Source organism: Xyrauchen texanus, chromosome 23 (genome assembly GCF_025860055.1).
Source record: "Xyrauchen texanus isolate HMW12.3.18 chromosome 23, RBS_HiC_50CHRs, whole genome shotgun sequence".
NCBI lineage: Eukaryota > Metazoa > Chordata > Actinopteri > Cypriniformes > Catostomidae > Xyrauchen > Xyrauchen texanus.
In genome coordinates this window covers 42,998,289-43,011,603 of record NC_068298.1, presented here as the reverse complement: position 1 = coordinate 43,011,603, position 13,315 = coordinate 42,998,289, and the positions used below count along the sequence as shown (strand labels likewise).

The 13,315-nt window shown below is 43.0% G+C and overlaps 1 protein-coding gene across 1 annotated transcript in view; it reads right to left on the bottom strand.

Annotated features, from left to right (window-relative positions):
- Positions 1-13,315, bottom strand: part of LOC127663491 (uncharacterized) — a 49,622-nt gene continuing 36,307 nt past the window's right edge. The window contains exons 5-7 of the mRNA XM_052155090.1: positions 1,186-1,340; positions 997-1,079; positions 1-919 (exon numbers count right to left, since the gene is read on the bottom strand). Coding sequence (XP_052011050.1) covers positions 837-919; positions 997-1,079; positions 1,186-1,340 — 321 coding nt within the window. The 3' untranslated portion in view covers positions 1-836. The remainder of the gene's footprint in view (positions 920-996; positions 1,080-1,185; positions 1,341-13,315) is intronic.

Below are 13,315 nucleotides of genomic sequence, written 5' to 3'. Positions count from 1 at the left end.
TTGTCATTTTCCCAAATGAAACTACATTTCAAAAAGAAGTTCAACCGAACACTCACACCTAATCTACTCGAGCAGTCATAAAAGTAAAAAAACATTTTCAATAAATGTCTCTCAAAGCAGCTGCAGTTTGATAAATGCAAAAGAAATCAAATCAAATACTTGGTCATTTTGTAATAATAGCTAGTAGTTTAATGTCTATAATGTAAATCCGTCACAAATATATAAACTTCACACTTTTGCATTTCAACTCATTCTTGAATTGATCGCAAGTCATTCTCACAATTTTGACAAAACCTCATCGCACAGTCATCTAGATAAAGTTACCTTTGAGACATATTTCAATCAGTAGACTTTGCAAAACAGCAATGAATGAATGTTACATTTATATTGCACAATGTTCAACACACATCAGAAAAGAAAACGTTTGAAGTTATGATGAATGACCAGTTGGAATGTAAGACTGTAAGCTCCGAAACACTCTCACACTGACCCGTTCTATACAGACTTCAATCACACATCAAGAGAAACTCAAACAATCTTCTCAACAATTCTGACAGAGAACGTTTTCAACAAAAATCAGCACATTTTACACACATCACTGAATGTTTTCCGTAACGCAAACCTTTTAAACGACACAAACTAAAGCACATGCGACTACTTTGAACATCACATACAAATTCTGAATAAAAAAAAGAGAATCTGTGTAACTTCAGTTCCTTGAAATGTTAAGAAGCTTCTTCTACTAAAGAACAATAGAAATCCTGTCTCGGACACACTGCTGTGTGTAAACTTCTCTTCACAACAGTCCCCAGAGGCTGTAAAAAGATGCTGTGACATCATTTCCTGTTGTGACAGTAACAGGAAATCAGATACTTCTCCCACTCTAAGGACTGCAGTTTTGTTTGCGGTTGGACATGACCTGGAGAATATGTTCACTGTTACTGTACACAACTGAAGTCCTTTATGTATCCATGACATTTCAACAGGTCCACTCACTTGTTGTCAATATCTTACGCTTCTGAAGCTCATATCGGGCAAATCCATGCTGGACCAGTCTGACCGACAGTGAGTCGCCTCTCCTAATGGAATCAAACACAAACAAATCAAGACGTTCTCCTCAGGGAGGAAGAGCGCTGATTGGCATTTCCATTTGAAATTGACCTGTAAAATACTTCACAGCCTTACCTCATGGCACCAATCTTTCCCTTCTGCATGAAGAGCTCCACAGAAACTTCAGCTGATTGTGGGTAAAGTCTGGCATACAGAGTCTTGTTCTGCACTTTACTTTTAAACCAGCTGATGGCTTCAACAGACCAGAGTTCACCATTCACCGGCCTCACCTACATCATATAAACAACAACAGAGATCAACGGGTGTCGTTATTCACTCACCTTCATGTGTTCCAAACCCAACTGACTCAGTCCCCATTCTCTTTCATTGATGGAAAACATATGCAAGTGAATGGTGACTGAGACTGTCAGCTCCAAACACTCTGTGTTCCGCAGAACAAAGTGATATGATGGCAGAACACACAAGTGCATTGTGGGGTGAACTTGTGATTTCATGTAGTAAATAAAAACTGCTTTTCACTCAATTATCTGATGGGAACTGTCTTGCTCTCAAAAATGTGGAAGAAGGGCGATACGACTTGGACAAAAAATCCTATTGCAATTATAAAAAAAAAAATTGTGTGATTGTTTTGGTCGAAATATAATTTTTTTTAATCATATTACGGTTCAAATTACAAAGTACATTTTTTGCCCATGTTTATCAGCAAATAAAAAAAACGCTAGCTAACTTAAGTCCTCTTAAAATTTTTGTACACTTTATGATAAGGTGTGAAGCACAAAACCGCTCTGAAAACACCTGTGTAATACACTAATACCATACAAACAGAACAGAGACGTGCAGAAACTTAAGAGTGGAGCTTGTGCTGGGGTGTAGCACTCCATTTTCCCCTAACTATTTTAGGGGCCCCTGAACAATTTAGGTTTGTGGTGGGGATAATATGCAGTATAAACATTTTTAGATGGATATAACAGTGCTAATTCTTCACAACTTTTTATTTTCTTAATCAAGCAATACATAATATATATATACAGTGCTGTGCAAATGTCTTTGGCACTTAAGATGTTTCACAAAAACATTTGTCTTAAGATGGTTATTTATATATTCAGCTTTAGTGTGTCAATAGGAAATATAAATGTTAGACTTCCAGACATTACTTTTGCAAATGGAAATAAGAATAGAAGAACATGGATCCCTGCAACAGATGTCATGTCCCCTACAGAGTCCCCTACTAAACATCATGTCAGCCTGAGATTACATGATAAGACAGAAGCAACTGAGACAGCCTAAATATATAGAAGAACTGTGGAGAATTCTCCAAGAAGCTTGAACATCCGATCTGCCAACAACCAAGAAAAACTGTGTCCAGGTGTATCTAGGAGAATTGGGGCTGTTTTAAAGGCAAAGGTGGTCACACCGAATATTGATTCAACTTTTTATGTTTAACTGACTTTGTATGAGATTAAGTGATAAATGAAAACTATTTATTTAATTATTTTTGAAGACATCCTCACTATGCAACATTTTTCACAAGTGCCTAAAACTTTTGCACAGATCTGTATATATATACATATATGCATTTATGAGTTTTATTGTTGTCACCATAACATTTCTGAAATGAGAAGAGTGTACATCGACTCATTATCTGTCAACATCTTTTATGGGGCATTTCGCATTCATCCACTCCCACCAGGACTTTTCTTCTGTGATATTTTGTTTGTTTGGGTGTATGATGAAGTGAGCAGTCTTTAGAATTAACAGTCTTATCTGGGAATGGTAGTAACTGATGAAATGAAGTATTTGTCCTTCTGGTTGCAGCCCGGGATTCTTTGAATAAAGTCCTTGGGCAGTTGCCCTCATGCACCCAAGCAAACACCCAATCCAGCACTCAAGGGCTATGTAAGTCACGGGTAATACAAAAATCCTCTATAACAGAAAACAACTCATTAACATCTTTACAAGTTCTTTTACCAAAGCATACACAAGATGAAATAAGAACTACAAACTCACGGTTGAGCAGCAATCTTAACGTTTCTCAGACCAGGATTACCATTAAGAACAGCAGATACCATGTGGTTACTCAAACTGAATCTACCTCTTACTCTCCTACTTCCTCTTTTATCTATAAGGTAGAGGTGCTACTGGTGCCCCCTAGTGGATGGGATGAACATAGCACTGAAAATGAAAACAAATAAACATGTGACAGGCAGTGACTGTTACAGTGCGTTTGTCTGTGTGTGTGAGAGTTTGTGCACAAGTTCGTTTTTGAGGGATTGATAGAAACTCAGAAACTGAGAGAGATTGCTTCTGAGATTACATTTGTCTCGTCATAAGTAACATCGCTTCAAAATTGCCAAGATGTAGGTTTAAGCACACTTCTCAGCAGCAGCGAGTGTCGCCATATTTCTATTGTAAACATTAACAACTGTTTTCAACCCAATGAGATGCAAGTGTGCGCTGACATGATGGCTGTTTTTCCGCTCGCAGGTAAGTGTTTGAGTAATACGTATGTGTCCATGTGTTTGGGAGTGTGTGTGTGTGAGAGGGGGAAGGGTGGGAGCGAGGGTGCTTTTCACAGATATTTCAGATGATATAGAAACTGTTGTACTGCTCAAGTGTATCTAGCTTTGATACAGCTCAAGCCTTCGTTGCTAGAAATGGAGGATGTGCTGCTTTACAGCATTGGAGTAACAAGGTAGTGCGTGCGGGTGTGTGTGAGCGAAAGAGAGAAACAGAGAGATCACTTTTAGAATTACCTGTGTTTAAAGTGGCACTCGTCAGGATTAACATCGCTTCTATTTGCCAAAGTGTAACTTTAAGTATACTTTTCAGCAGCAGCAAGTGTTGCCATTCTTGTACAGCTTTTCCATTGCTAAACAACAGTTCACAATCCTACTGTGTTGCGGGGGGGTGCTGACTTTGCTAGTGAGAGTGAAAGAAAGGGGGAGGGATAGCCGATGGTGCTTTCCACTATGGTTATGTAGGCTGATAGTGACGAGAAGGAGGGCGGGCCATGCCGTGAGGACATCAGGCTAATCAGTCGGGAGGGGGATAAAGAAGAGCCGGGAGTGCTATTTCGAGAGGGAGAGAGACGCACTTGCCTGTGCTGCATGTCAGTACGTTTATTTGTTTTAAGTTAATTTATCATTAAACCTTTATGTTGATTGTTCAGCTGGTTCCCGCCTCCTCCTTGCCCATCCTTATATGGTTACAGTCGTGCTGAAATCCGGGAGGGAGGAGGGATGTGCTGTCGTAGAGTCCTTGCCGCTGCCGTCTGCAAAAAAAGCTGAGCAGCCACGACCATCTGCCTGGGGACAGAGGCTTCGCTGCCAGCTGCTGAGTGCCGGAGGAACCGCTGCTGTCCGCCAAAGAAGGGGAAGAGCGGTTCCATCTGCCAGGGGCTGGAGAACTCGCAGCCATCCGCCGGGGGAGGAGTGAGCTGTCACCTTCCAGAGTGCATCATGTCGGGGTGTTTCCCCGTCCTGAGTCGGGCGATGGAGGAGTGTGATGAGGAAATCTTATCAGCCAGAAGGGGGATAAAGAGAAGTGCCAGTTTGAGGGGGGGGTCCTTTGTAGTCTTCTGTTGTCTGTAGCTGAACCAAACCAGACAGTTATTGAAGTGCAGAGGACAGACTCAATGACTGCTGAGTAGAAATGAATCAGCAGCGCCTGTGGCAGGTTGAACTTCCTCAGCTGGTGAAGGAAGTACAACCTCTGCTGGCCCTTTTTCACAATGGAATCAATGTGTGTCACACACTTCAGGTCCTGTGAGATGGTAGTGCCCAGGAATCTGAATGACTCCACTGCTGCCACAGTGCTGTTTAGAATGGTGAGGGGGTCAGTGTTGGGGTGTTCCTCCTAAATTCCACAATCATCTCCACCGTTTTGAACGTTTTGAGCCAGCTGTTCAACCTCCCTTCTGTATGCAGACTCATCGTCATCTCGGTAGTTACAAAGACAGAGAAACTAGCTAAGGTTAGACTACTTATTTTTAATGAATTTACTTAGCAGATATAAGTATTCAAAAATATTTTAAGAGAATACGGCATGAGGATGAGGAAGAGAGACACACAGCACTTAGCCAATGTTAGCATTTAACGTGAAATGGCAATAAATAAATGCATGAGCCTCAATAATTACATGTGTCCATTCATTTGATGTGAAATTACAATTAGAGTCAACAATGAAACGAAATGCAGTGACCGGTAAGATTCAAGCTTGTTCCCTATCAAAAAGCTACACTTTGATGCTGTGCAGATTTAGCGCTTTGGAAACATATTTAGGAGTGACCAGCTGTAAATGTGTGCAACATGCAATGAAACTGACTAGAATTTATAGCCTCCGCCGGTACAGGGGCTATAAATAAATGTGCCACAGGTGCATCGTCAGATCTTTTGTCTTCAGACCACTCTGTGTGTTGTGCTTCTCAAGCTGTCAGAACTTTCTTTTCCTCTGTTAGGAGTTAGAATTTGTTAGGCAGTGTGCAGAAAACCTTTTCTCCTTTCCAAGAATGAGTGTGAAGCAAAGCAAGCTGTGTGTGTTCCCGTGTTTACACTCTATGGCTGAAACGGACACTCTTTGTTTTGTGTGTTTGGGGGAAGAGCATGCTGCTCTTGCGTTAGGGTGGGGCGGGTGCGAGACAGGCCCGTCCCTATCGCTCGCTCTCTCCCCAGATCCAGCTGGTCCTTCTCATGAGTCTGCGGACTTTGAGCTACCCACCTCTGAACATTCCACGCACAATAACAAAGTGGCTGAGGAATTACTCGAGGTGGTTACTCGGGCTGTGGCCAGGCTATAGTTAGACTGGCTACGCGAACAAGATACCCCCAAATGCTCTAAACTAGAAGACAGATTTCTGAAAATTTCAGAAAATAGGAAGGGAACGCTATATCAGTCCCTTACTTTGTTGACCTCCATAACGAGTTTTCTCATTCATGGAGGAATCCTTATACTTCCCGTGTCTTCGCACCCTCAAAGAGACACGGGGGTATTCCACGATGACGCCGGTAGAAGAGACACTTGCGGGTTATCTCTCGCCTGGCTCGGCATTATCTCTTAAGAGACCCACTCTCCCCACAAAGCAGTGCAAGACCACCTCCACGCTTGTGGGAAAAGCTTATCAGGCAGCAGGTCAGGCTGGTGCTGCCCTGCACACAATGGCAGTGTTGCAGACGTACCAGTCTGACCTGCTGAAGGACTTCGTCATGCCACAGATCTGTCTCTCCGGGTGAACAAACAGATGACTCTCGACATTGGCCGGTCTATGGCTGCTTTGGTCAGCTCAGAAAGACATTTATGGCTAAACCTTTTGGGCATCAAGGACAGGAACAAAGTGTTCCTCCACGATGCACAGGTTTCCAATTCTGGCCTATTTTGTGATGCCATGAACAAGGTTATCACCAGGTTCCAGGAGGCGAAAAGCCATGAGAAAGCCTTCTGTCAATTCCTCCCTTGCCGCACTCAGGGGGAGGGGCCGCTGGCCACCCAGCCCTACCCTTCTAGAAAGTAGGCTCAAAAACAGAGCGTGGCAACTCGCGTTCCCCCTCACAGAGCTCGTCGCCCTCAGCAGCCCCCAAAGCAAGACCTCAGGACCGTCATCTCTAAGAAGAGAAAGCTCTGACAGTCTTGCGCCCAGCCGTGGGGGTAGCGCCCCCATGGGATGGGTCGTGTCAAAGATCCACCTATGCCCTCTCGATACCCCCAAGAAACTGCTCCATTCCCGCCGCCTCTGGCGTTTCGGGATTTAGTGGTTTCCGGCTAAATGTTGGGTGTTCCGTTGCTTCCTGCCATAGCCCAGGACATGGGACACTCGACATCCCCTCAACAGGAAGTGTCAGAATAAAAAAAAAGGGCAAAAAGCCATCTCAGAGAATCTGGCAGCGTGGAAACTACTGCCAGGTGTTTCTATGAGGGCCCTAAGAACAGTAGAAAAAGGCTACAGAATTAAATTTGTTTGCCGACCTCCGCGTTTCAATGGCGTGGTTCCCACTACTGTGAAACCAGAACAAGCATGTCTACTGTGGGAAGAACTGCAAATCTCTTGGTCAAAGGGGCCATAGAACATGTTCCCCTTCCAGAGAGAAAGTCAAGTTACTACAGTGATACTTCCTGATCCCCAAGAAGGATGGAGGGATGTGTCCAATTTTAGACCTTTGAGGCTTGAATCGCTCAGAGGGCGTTCAAGTTCAAGATGCTAACCGTCAAGATAGTCGTGTTTCAAAGGTCACAATTGATCTCATGGACACGCACTTTCATATAGAAAGTCTGCCACATCACAGCAAGTTCCTGAGGTTCGCTTTCGGGGGCGAAGCTTACCAATATCGGGTTCTTCCATTCGATCTATCCTTATCACCCCGCAAATTCACTGAATGCATGGATACAGCACTGGCTCCATTGCGACTCAGGGGCATCTGCATTCTCAATTACATAGATGACTGGCTGATACTAGCACAGTCACAAGAACTGGCATTGCAGCACAGGGATATCATTTTACATTTTTATGCATTTGGCAGATGCTTTTATCCAAAGCGACTTACAGTGCAATTATTACAGGGACAATCCCCCGGAGCAACCTGGAGTTAAGTGCCTTGCTCAAGGACACAATGGTGGTGGCCGTGGGGTTCGAACCAGCGACCTTCTGATTAACAGCCCTGTGCTTTAGCCACTACGCCACCACCACTCATATCATCTGAGCTCATCTGGTTTCTCTGGGGTTGAGGCTCAATGCCAAGAAAAGAGTTATCTCTCCCACTCAGAAAACTACCTATCTGGGGATCGTATGGAATTCGATCACAATGCGGGCACAATTGTCTACCGCTCTAATCGAGTCCATTCAGAACACCCTGAGCAAGGTCAGGCTAGGCCAAGGTTGCACTGTTCGTCAGTATCAATGACTCCTCTCCCCTTGGGCATTTTGCACAAGAGACCGTTTCAGTTGTGGCTCAAAGCCAGGGGATTTCATCCAAGGGCCAGTCCCCTAAGGCTGACAAGGGTTACGCGTCACATGCTACGTACCCTTTTCTATGTGTTCAGACCCCGGTTCCTCACTTTGGGTCCCACTCTAAGTGTGTCCTGCCGTCGCAAGTTCCTAATGACAGACGCCTCCCATGGCTGCCATGTCTTGGTGCGGGTGGACAACACAGCGGTAGCCTCTTACACAAACCATCAAGGAGGTCTACGCCAGCTGAACAGACTGGCATGGCAGATTGTCCTTTGGGCCCAGGGTAAACTACTGTTAATCAGAGCAGCTTATATCCCTGGATGCCTGAATAGGGAGCAGATTTACAGTCCAGATGGGAAATACCGATGGAGAGTGGAAATTCTAAGTCGCATTCTAAGTGCCAGGGCTCCCTCTACTAGAATACTGCCAATAAATGGGGTGTCTTTGAAAGATGGTGCAGTGCACATAATGCAGGTCGGCTTAACTGCCAGATTGCTTCAGTTCTGGACTTTCTGCAGGAAAACTTAGCAGGCACATGCCACGGCACTCTCAGAGTTTATGTGGCTGCTCTATCGGCTTGCCACGCCTTGATTGACGGGATGCCATTGGGGAAACATCCTCTGCTCGCTTGCTTCGCTCGTTGAGCCATGGGATTGAGACCTCCTGCTAGGACTAGGATCCCATCATGGGACTTTGCAATAGTCCTTGAGGGTCTGGTTGAGACCCCCTTTGAACCTCTAGAGTCAGCGTCTGATAAACTTCTGACTCTCAAAATGGTTTTTCTTATGGCAATAACTTCTCTAAAAAGAATTGGGGATCTGCAGGCTCTGTCTGTCTTGCCATCCTGCTTAGATTTTGCTCCAGGAATGGCTAAAGCAATATTACACCCTCATCCTGACTACCTGCCTAAGGTTCCTTTCGTGACTGTACATCTCGAATCCTTCTGCTTCCCGCTGTTTACCATGCCGGAGCAGGAAAGACTTCACGGACTGTGTCCAGTCCGTGCCCTTCAGACTTATGTCCACCACTCTAGCCAGTGGCGTAAATCAGGGCAACTATTTGTTTGTCATGGGGGCCGTAACAAAGGGGTGGCCGCCACCAAGCAAACTATGTCACATTGGGTGAGAGATGCTATTGCCCTGGCCTACGAGATGCGCGGTCAAGCTTTGCCAGTAGGTATCAGGGCTCACTCAACCAGAGGGTTTTCCTCCTCTAAAGCTTTGGCCAGAGGTGTCCCTCGTTAACATGTTTGTAATGCGGCAGGCTGGTCCTCTCCACATACATTCATAAGATTCTATAGTTTGGATGTTCATGCCAGTAGGGCTCTTATGTACTTGAGTCTACATCACAAGGTCATGTCTGAGACCTCTCGCACTCTTGTGAGCACAACTACAACTCTAAGGGGTCCAGACAACCGTGGGTATTATCGTTCCCAAAGCAGATTTGTAATAAAAAATATTTTTTAAAGATTTAACACCATTTTTTTAAGAAATGTTTGTGCGAGTGTGCAGGCAACACAAGCCTCCAGTAAAGAAAGGCCCTTTAAAATTGGCTTTCATAGAAGTTGGGGCTCTTGTGTTCCACAAGGATAATGTTGCGCTCCACATCTCCTCAGACCCTCATCAATATAATATAAAGAAGCAGGCCTCACTTGCATCAGGCATATGCTTTTTTTATGTTTATCTCATTTCTGCAACCTATTAACCATGTTTGGCCTATATAATGAATTATTTATTTGCCCTTGGTCTAGGCTACTCAGTGATGCAGGCTTTTGAGCACACCGTTATTATCAAGCATGAGGCCATCATAGGGGGATTCAAATTACTTTTCTGGCTAGTAAAGAATGACATTGCTCACCACACCAACTACCCTAAACTGTAAGTCTATCTCAGCTTTTGGGTTGTGATTACTAAACCTACCTATAAATAAACCTATTACAAATTAATGCTTGCAAACTAAGAACTTTAACCATAGACCTAGCAAAATGTTAAATTACTTCCTTTTCTCAGGTGCATCAAAGAAACAATTACCAATCACACAGAATAGTTGATGAAATGCTGGAGATCCTTGCACAGATAGTAGAGTTGCCTAATGTGGAAGAGATAAGGTCATCTCAAGAAATCAGCCTAGAGGTTGACGAAATGACAGATGTGTCCACAAGCCGCCAGCTGGAGTTAGGTGGGGTATTTTTGAAGGAATGCTGCATATTTAAATAAAGATTTAGGCATAGGTGATATGTATTATTATGTGTGAAAACCTATTAATTTTATTTTAGACACGTGGATAAAGAGGGGTGTGTTTTTAACCATTTCCTTGACCTGGTGATGTCAAGAGTGTACTACAGAAGAAGGAGCTCCCAGTAGATCGGCTCTATGGACTCGGGACAGACGGTGCAGTGGTGATGTTGGGTATGGAGTTTATTGTTAAATCTGGTAGATTGTGTTAAATTTGCATTGTCAGCTGTTATTTAACACTAATCAAGTTGATTTGTATAGCCCTTAATCACAGTTACATTCTCAAAGGGCTTTATAGGCCTACATTTAACAAAAGATTTACAAAAATTACACCCCCAACTCTAAATGTACATCTTAAAACTGGGTCATGTAAATGGAGTGACAAAGCAGCTCACAGACTTCCAGAGCTGGTTTCTGTAGCATGTGCTGCTCACAGACTATCACTGGCATGCAAAGATGCCTCAAATGCTGTCAGATATATGGCTACCTTCAGGGACCACTCCCGAGATCTGCCGCAAACACTCTCGGTGTAAGCGACTTGGAAGTTAAGGTGCATTTTCACCAATTTTATTAATACTATTGTAGTGTAATCATATTATTTATTTTATACTTACCAGTGTTTCTACTTGATGGTAGGAAGTGAAAGATAAAGGCGGCTGCTCATGCAAGGGAGGCGAGCACAAATAAGTATCCAGTGGCCAAAGGCCTGTACACCTTCTGTGCCACATACCACTTTGTGGCTGCCCTTTACCTTCAAGCAGATCTGTTGCCCCACATATCAATGCTGTCTAAGGTGTTTCAGAGAGTAGATTTCAGTGAACTTTCTCCACATAAAACAGCAGGTAGATTACAAAAGGATGCATTTGATGAATGATGCTCATTATTGCATTATGTGATCTATAATATTTCTGTCTTTTTCCACATTTAGGTTCCAGTCACACTTGATATTCTGAGTTGCATTCAGGAGGCAGGTGAGACCCAACTCTCCAGATCATATATTGCTCGCCTTCAAGACCTGGATGACCCAGAAGGACTTGGGCATTCAGCATTGCCGGTGAGGGGGAGCAGGAGGGTACATGGAAACCAGGCATGCCCCTGGGAAGAGCTGTGGGCCAGATTCGTCAGAGAAGTAAATACATACTTTCTTTAAAATTTTAAGATTTATTTTCCCTTGAACTGAAAAATTTATAAAAATTCAAGGTCCTCAAACCTTACATCTGCATCCTGAGGAGCAATCTTAAGTGCAGGTTCCAGGACATTGAAGTGCAAGGAGCCCTCAGTGTCCTGGGTCCAAAGCTGGTTACCTCAGATGTTGACCAACATTTCAATGTTGAACACCCTAATCAAAGAAATTCATCCCAGGACAGGAAGCCACAGTTCTGCAGGAGCAGACCTCTTACAAGCAGCGTGTACTATCAGGATAATTTAAGGCTGGTAAATTACCTGAATTGGTAATACCTGAATTAGACAGAAATCAACTGAATTGATTTCTGTCTTGTCAAGTAAATTGTATTTGTATAGTGCCTTTCACAACTCACATCATTTCAAAGCAGCTTTACAGAAGATCAGACATTAAAGAACGATAAAACTGTATTGTCTATAATGTCGATGAATCATCATTATGTAATTAGATAAAATACAATTGTTAATCATGTTTAAAAATAATTAATTAAATAATAATTGTATTAATAACCCAGGTGAGCAAGCTGAAGGCGACTGTGGCAAGGAACACAAAACTCCATAAGATGTTGATTAATGGAGAAAAATAACCTTGAGAGAAACCAGACTCGCTGTGGAGGCCAGTTCCCCTCTGGCTAACATCATGAATATAATGTAAATATTACTTATGTGTAGTTAAAGTCATGGTTTAAAATTATTAAACTAAGTAGGTGTTAAGGGTCAGTGTCTAAACATCGATTCTGTCTGAACCGCAAGATTAATGACCAATGTCCTTGAAGTCCATCCCGGATCAACTGCAGAAGTCCACATAGATGCAATTGTCCTTGTTAACTGGCCGACGAAGGCTTTTGTTGGAAATTGTTAGTCTATGCATTCTATTTCAAGATCGTAGTCCATCAATAGACCAAGGTGATGCAGGCAGAGATCAGGGATGTGAAACGCAGTTCACCTGGCCGGTAATTTCGGTGAGGTTCGGTGTGGTCCATCCTAAATCCAAGGTTCAGACAATGGCATATGATGTATTCCATGTCTTATGGTTGGAGTTGGCATCAGTTAATTCTCTAAAGTCCATCATAATAGACTGAAGGGATGTTTGGCTGGCCCGGGCTGCATTTAGTCATCATCATTCAGCGACACGTAGCAGTGGAGTCCAACACGAAGCAGGAATGGTGCTGGATCCAGCTGCTTCTGGTGACCTCAGGATAGGAGGTTGAGACAGGGAAACAAATAAAATAATATAAGCATAGATGCTATTCAATTTAGCATCTATGTTATAAATCATGATCAAAGTTTATGGTTTCTGGTTCTGGCAGGTAAAAGTAAAGCAGCCTAATTGTGGGTTGGAGGATAAATTAGGTGTATGCCTGGCTAAATAGATGTCTAGTCTAGTCTAGACTTAAACTGAGGGAGTGTGTCTGCATCTCGAACAGTGTTAGGGAGACTATTCCATAGTTTAGGAGCCAAATATGAAAAGGATCTACCTCCTTTTGGGGATTTTGATATTCTAGTAACTATTAACAGGCCAGAATTTTGCGATCTTAATGAACATGTTGGAATATAGTGTGGTAGAAGGTCACTTAAGTACTGCGGAGCTAGACCATTCAAAGCTTTGTACGTAATAAACAATTTTAAAATTAATATGGAATTTAACAGGTAGCCAATGTAACACAATGATAAAATGGGGCTAATATTATCATATTTCTTGGTTCTCGTTAGCACTCTGCATTTTAAACCAATTGAAGTTTATTTATTGATCTTGCTGGACATCCTCCCAGTAATGCATTACAATAATCTAGTCTTGAGGTCACAAACGCATGAATTAGTTTTTCAGCATCAGCAACAGAGAGCATGTGCATTAATTTAGCAATATTTCTTAGTTGGAAGAATGCTGTTA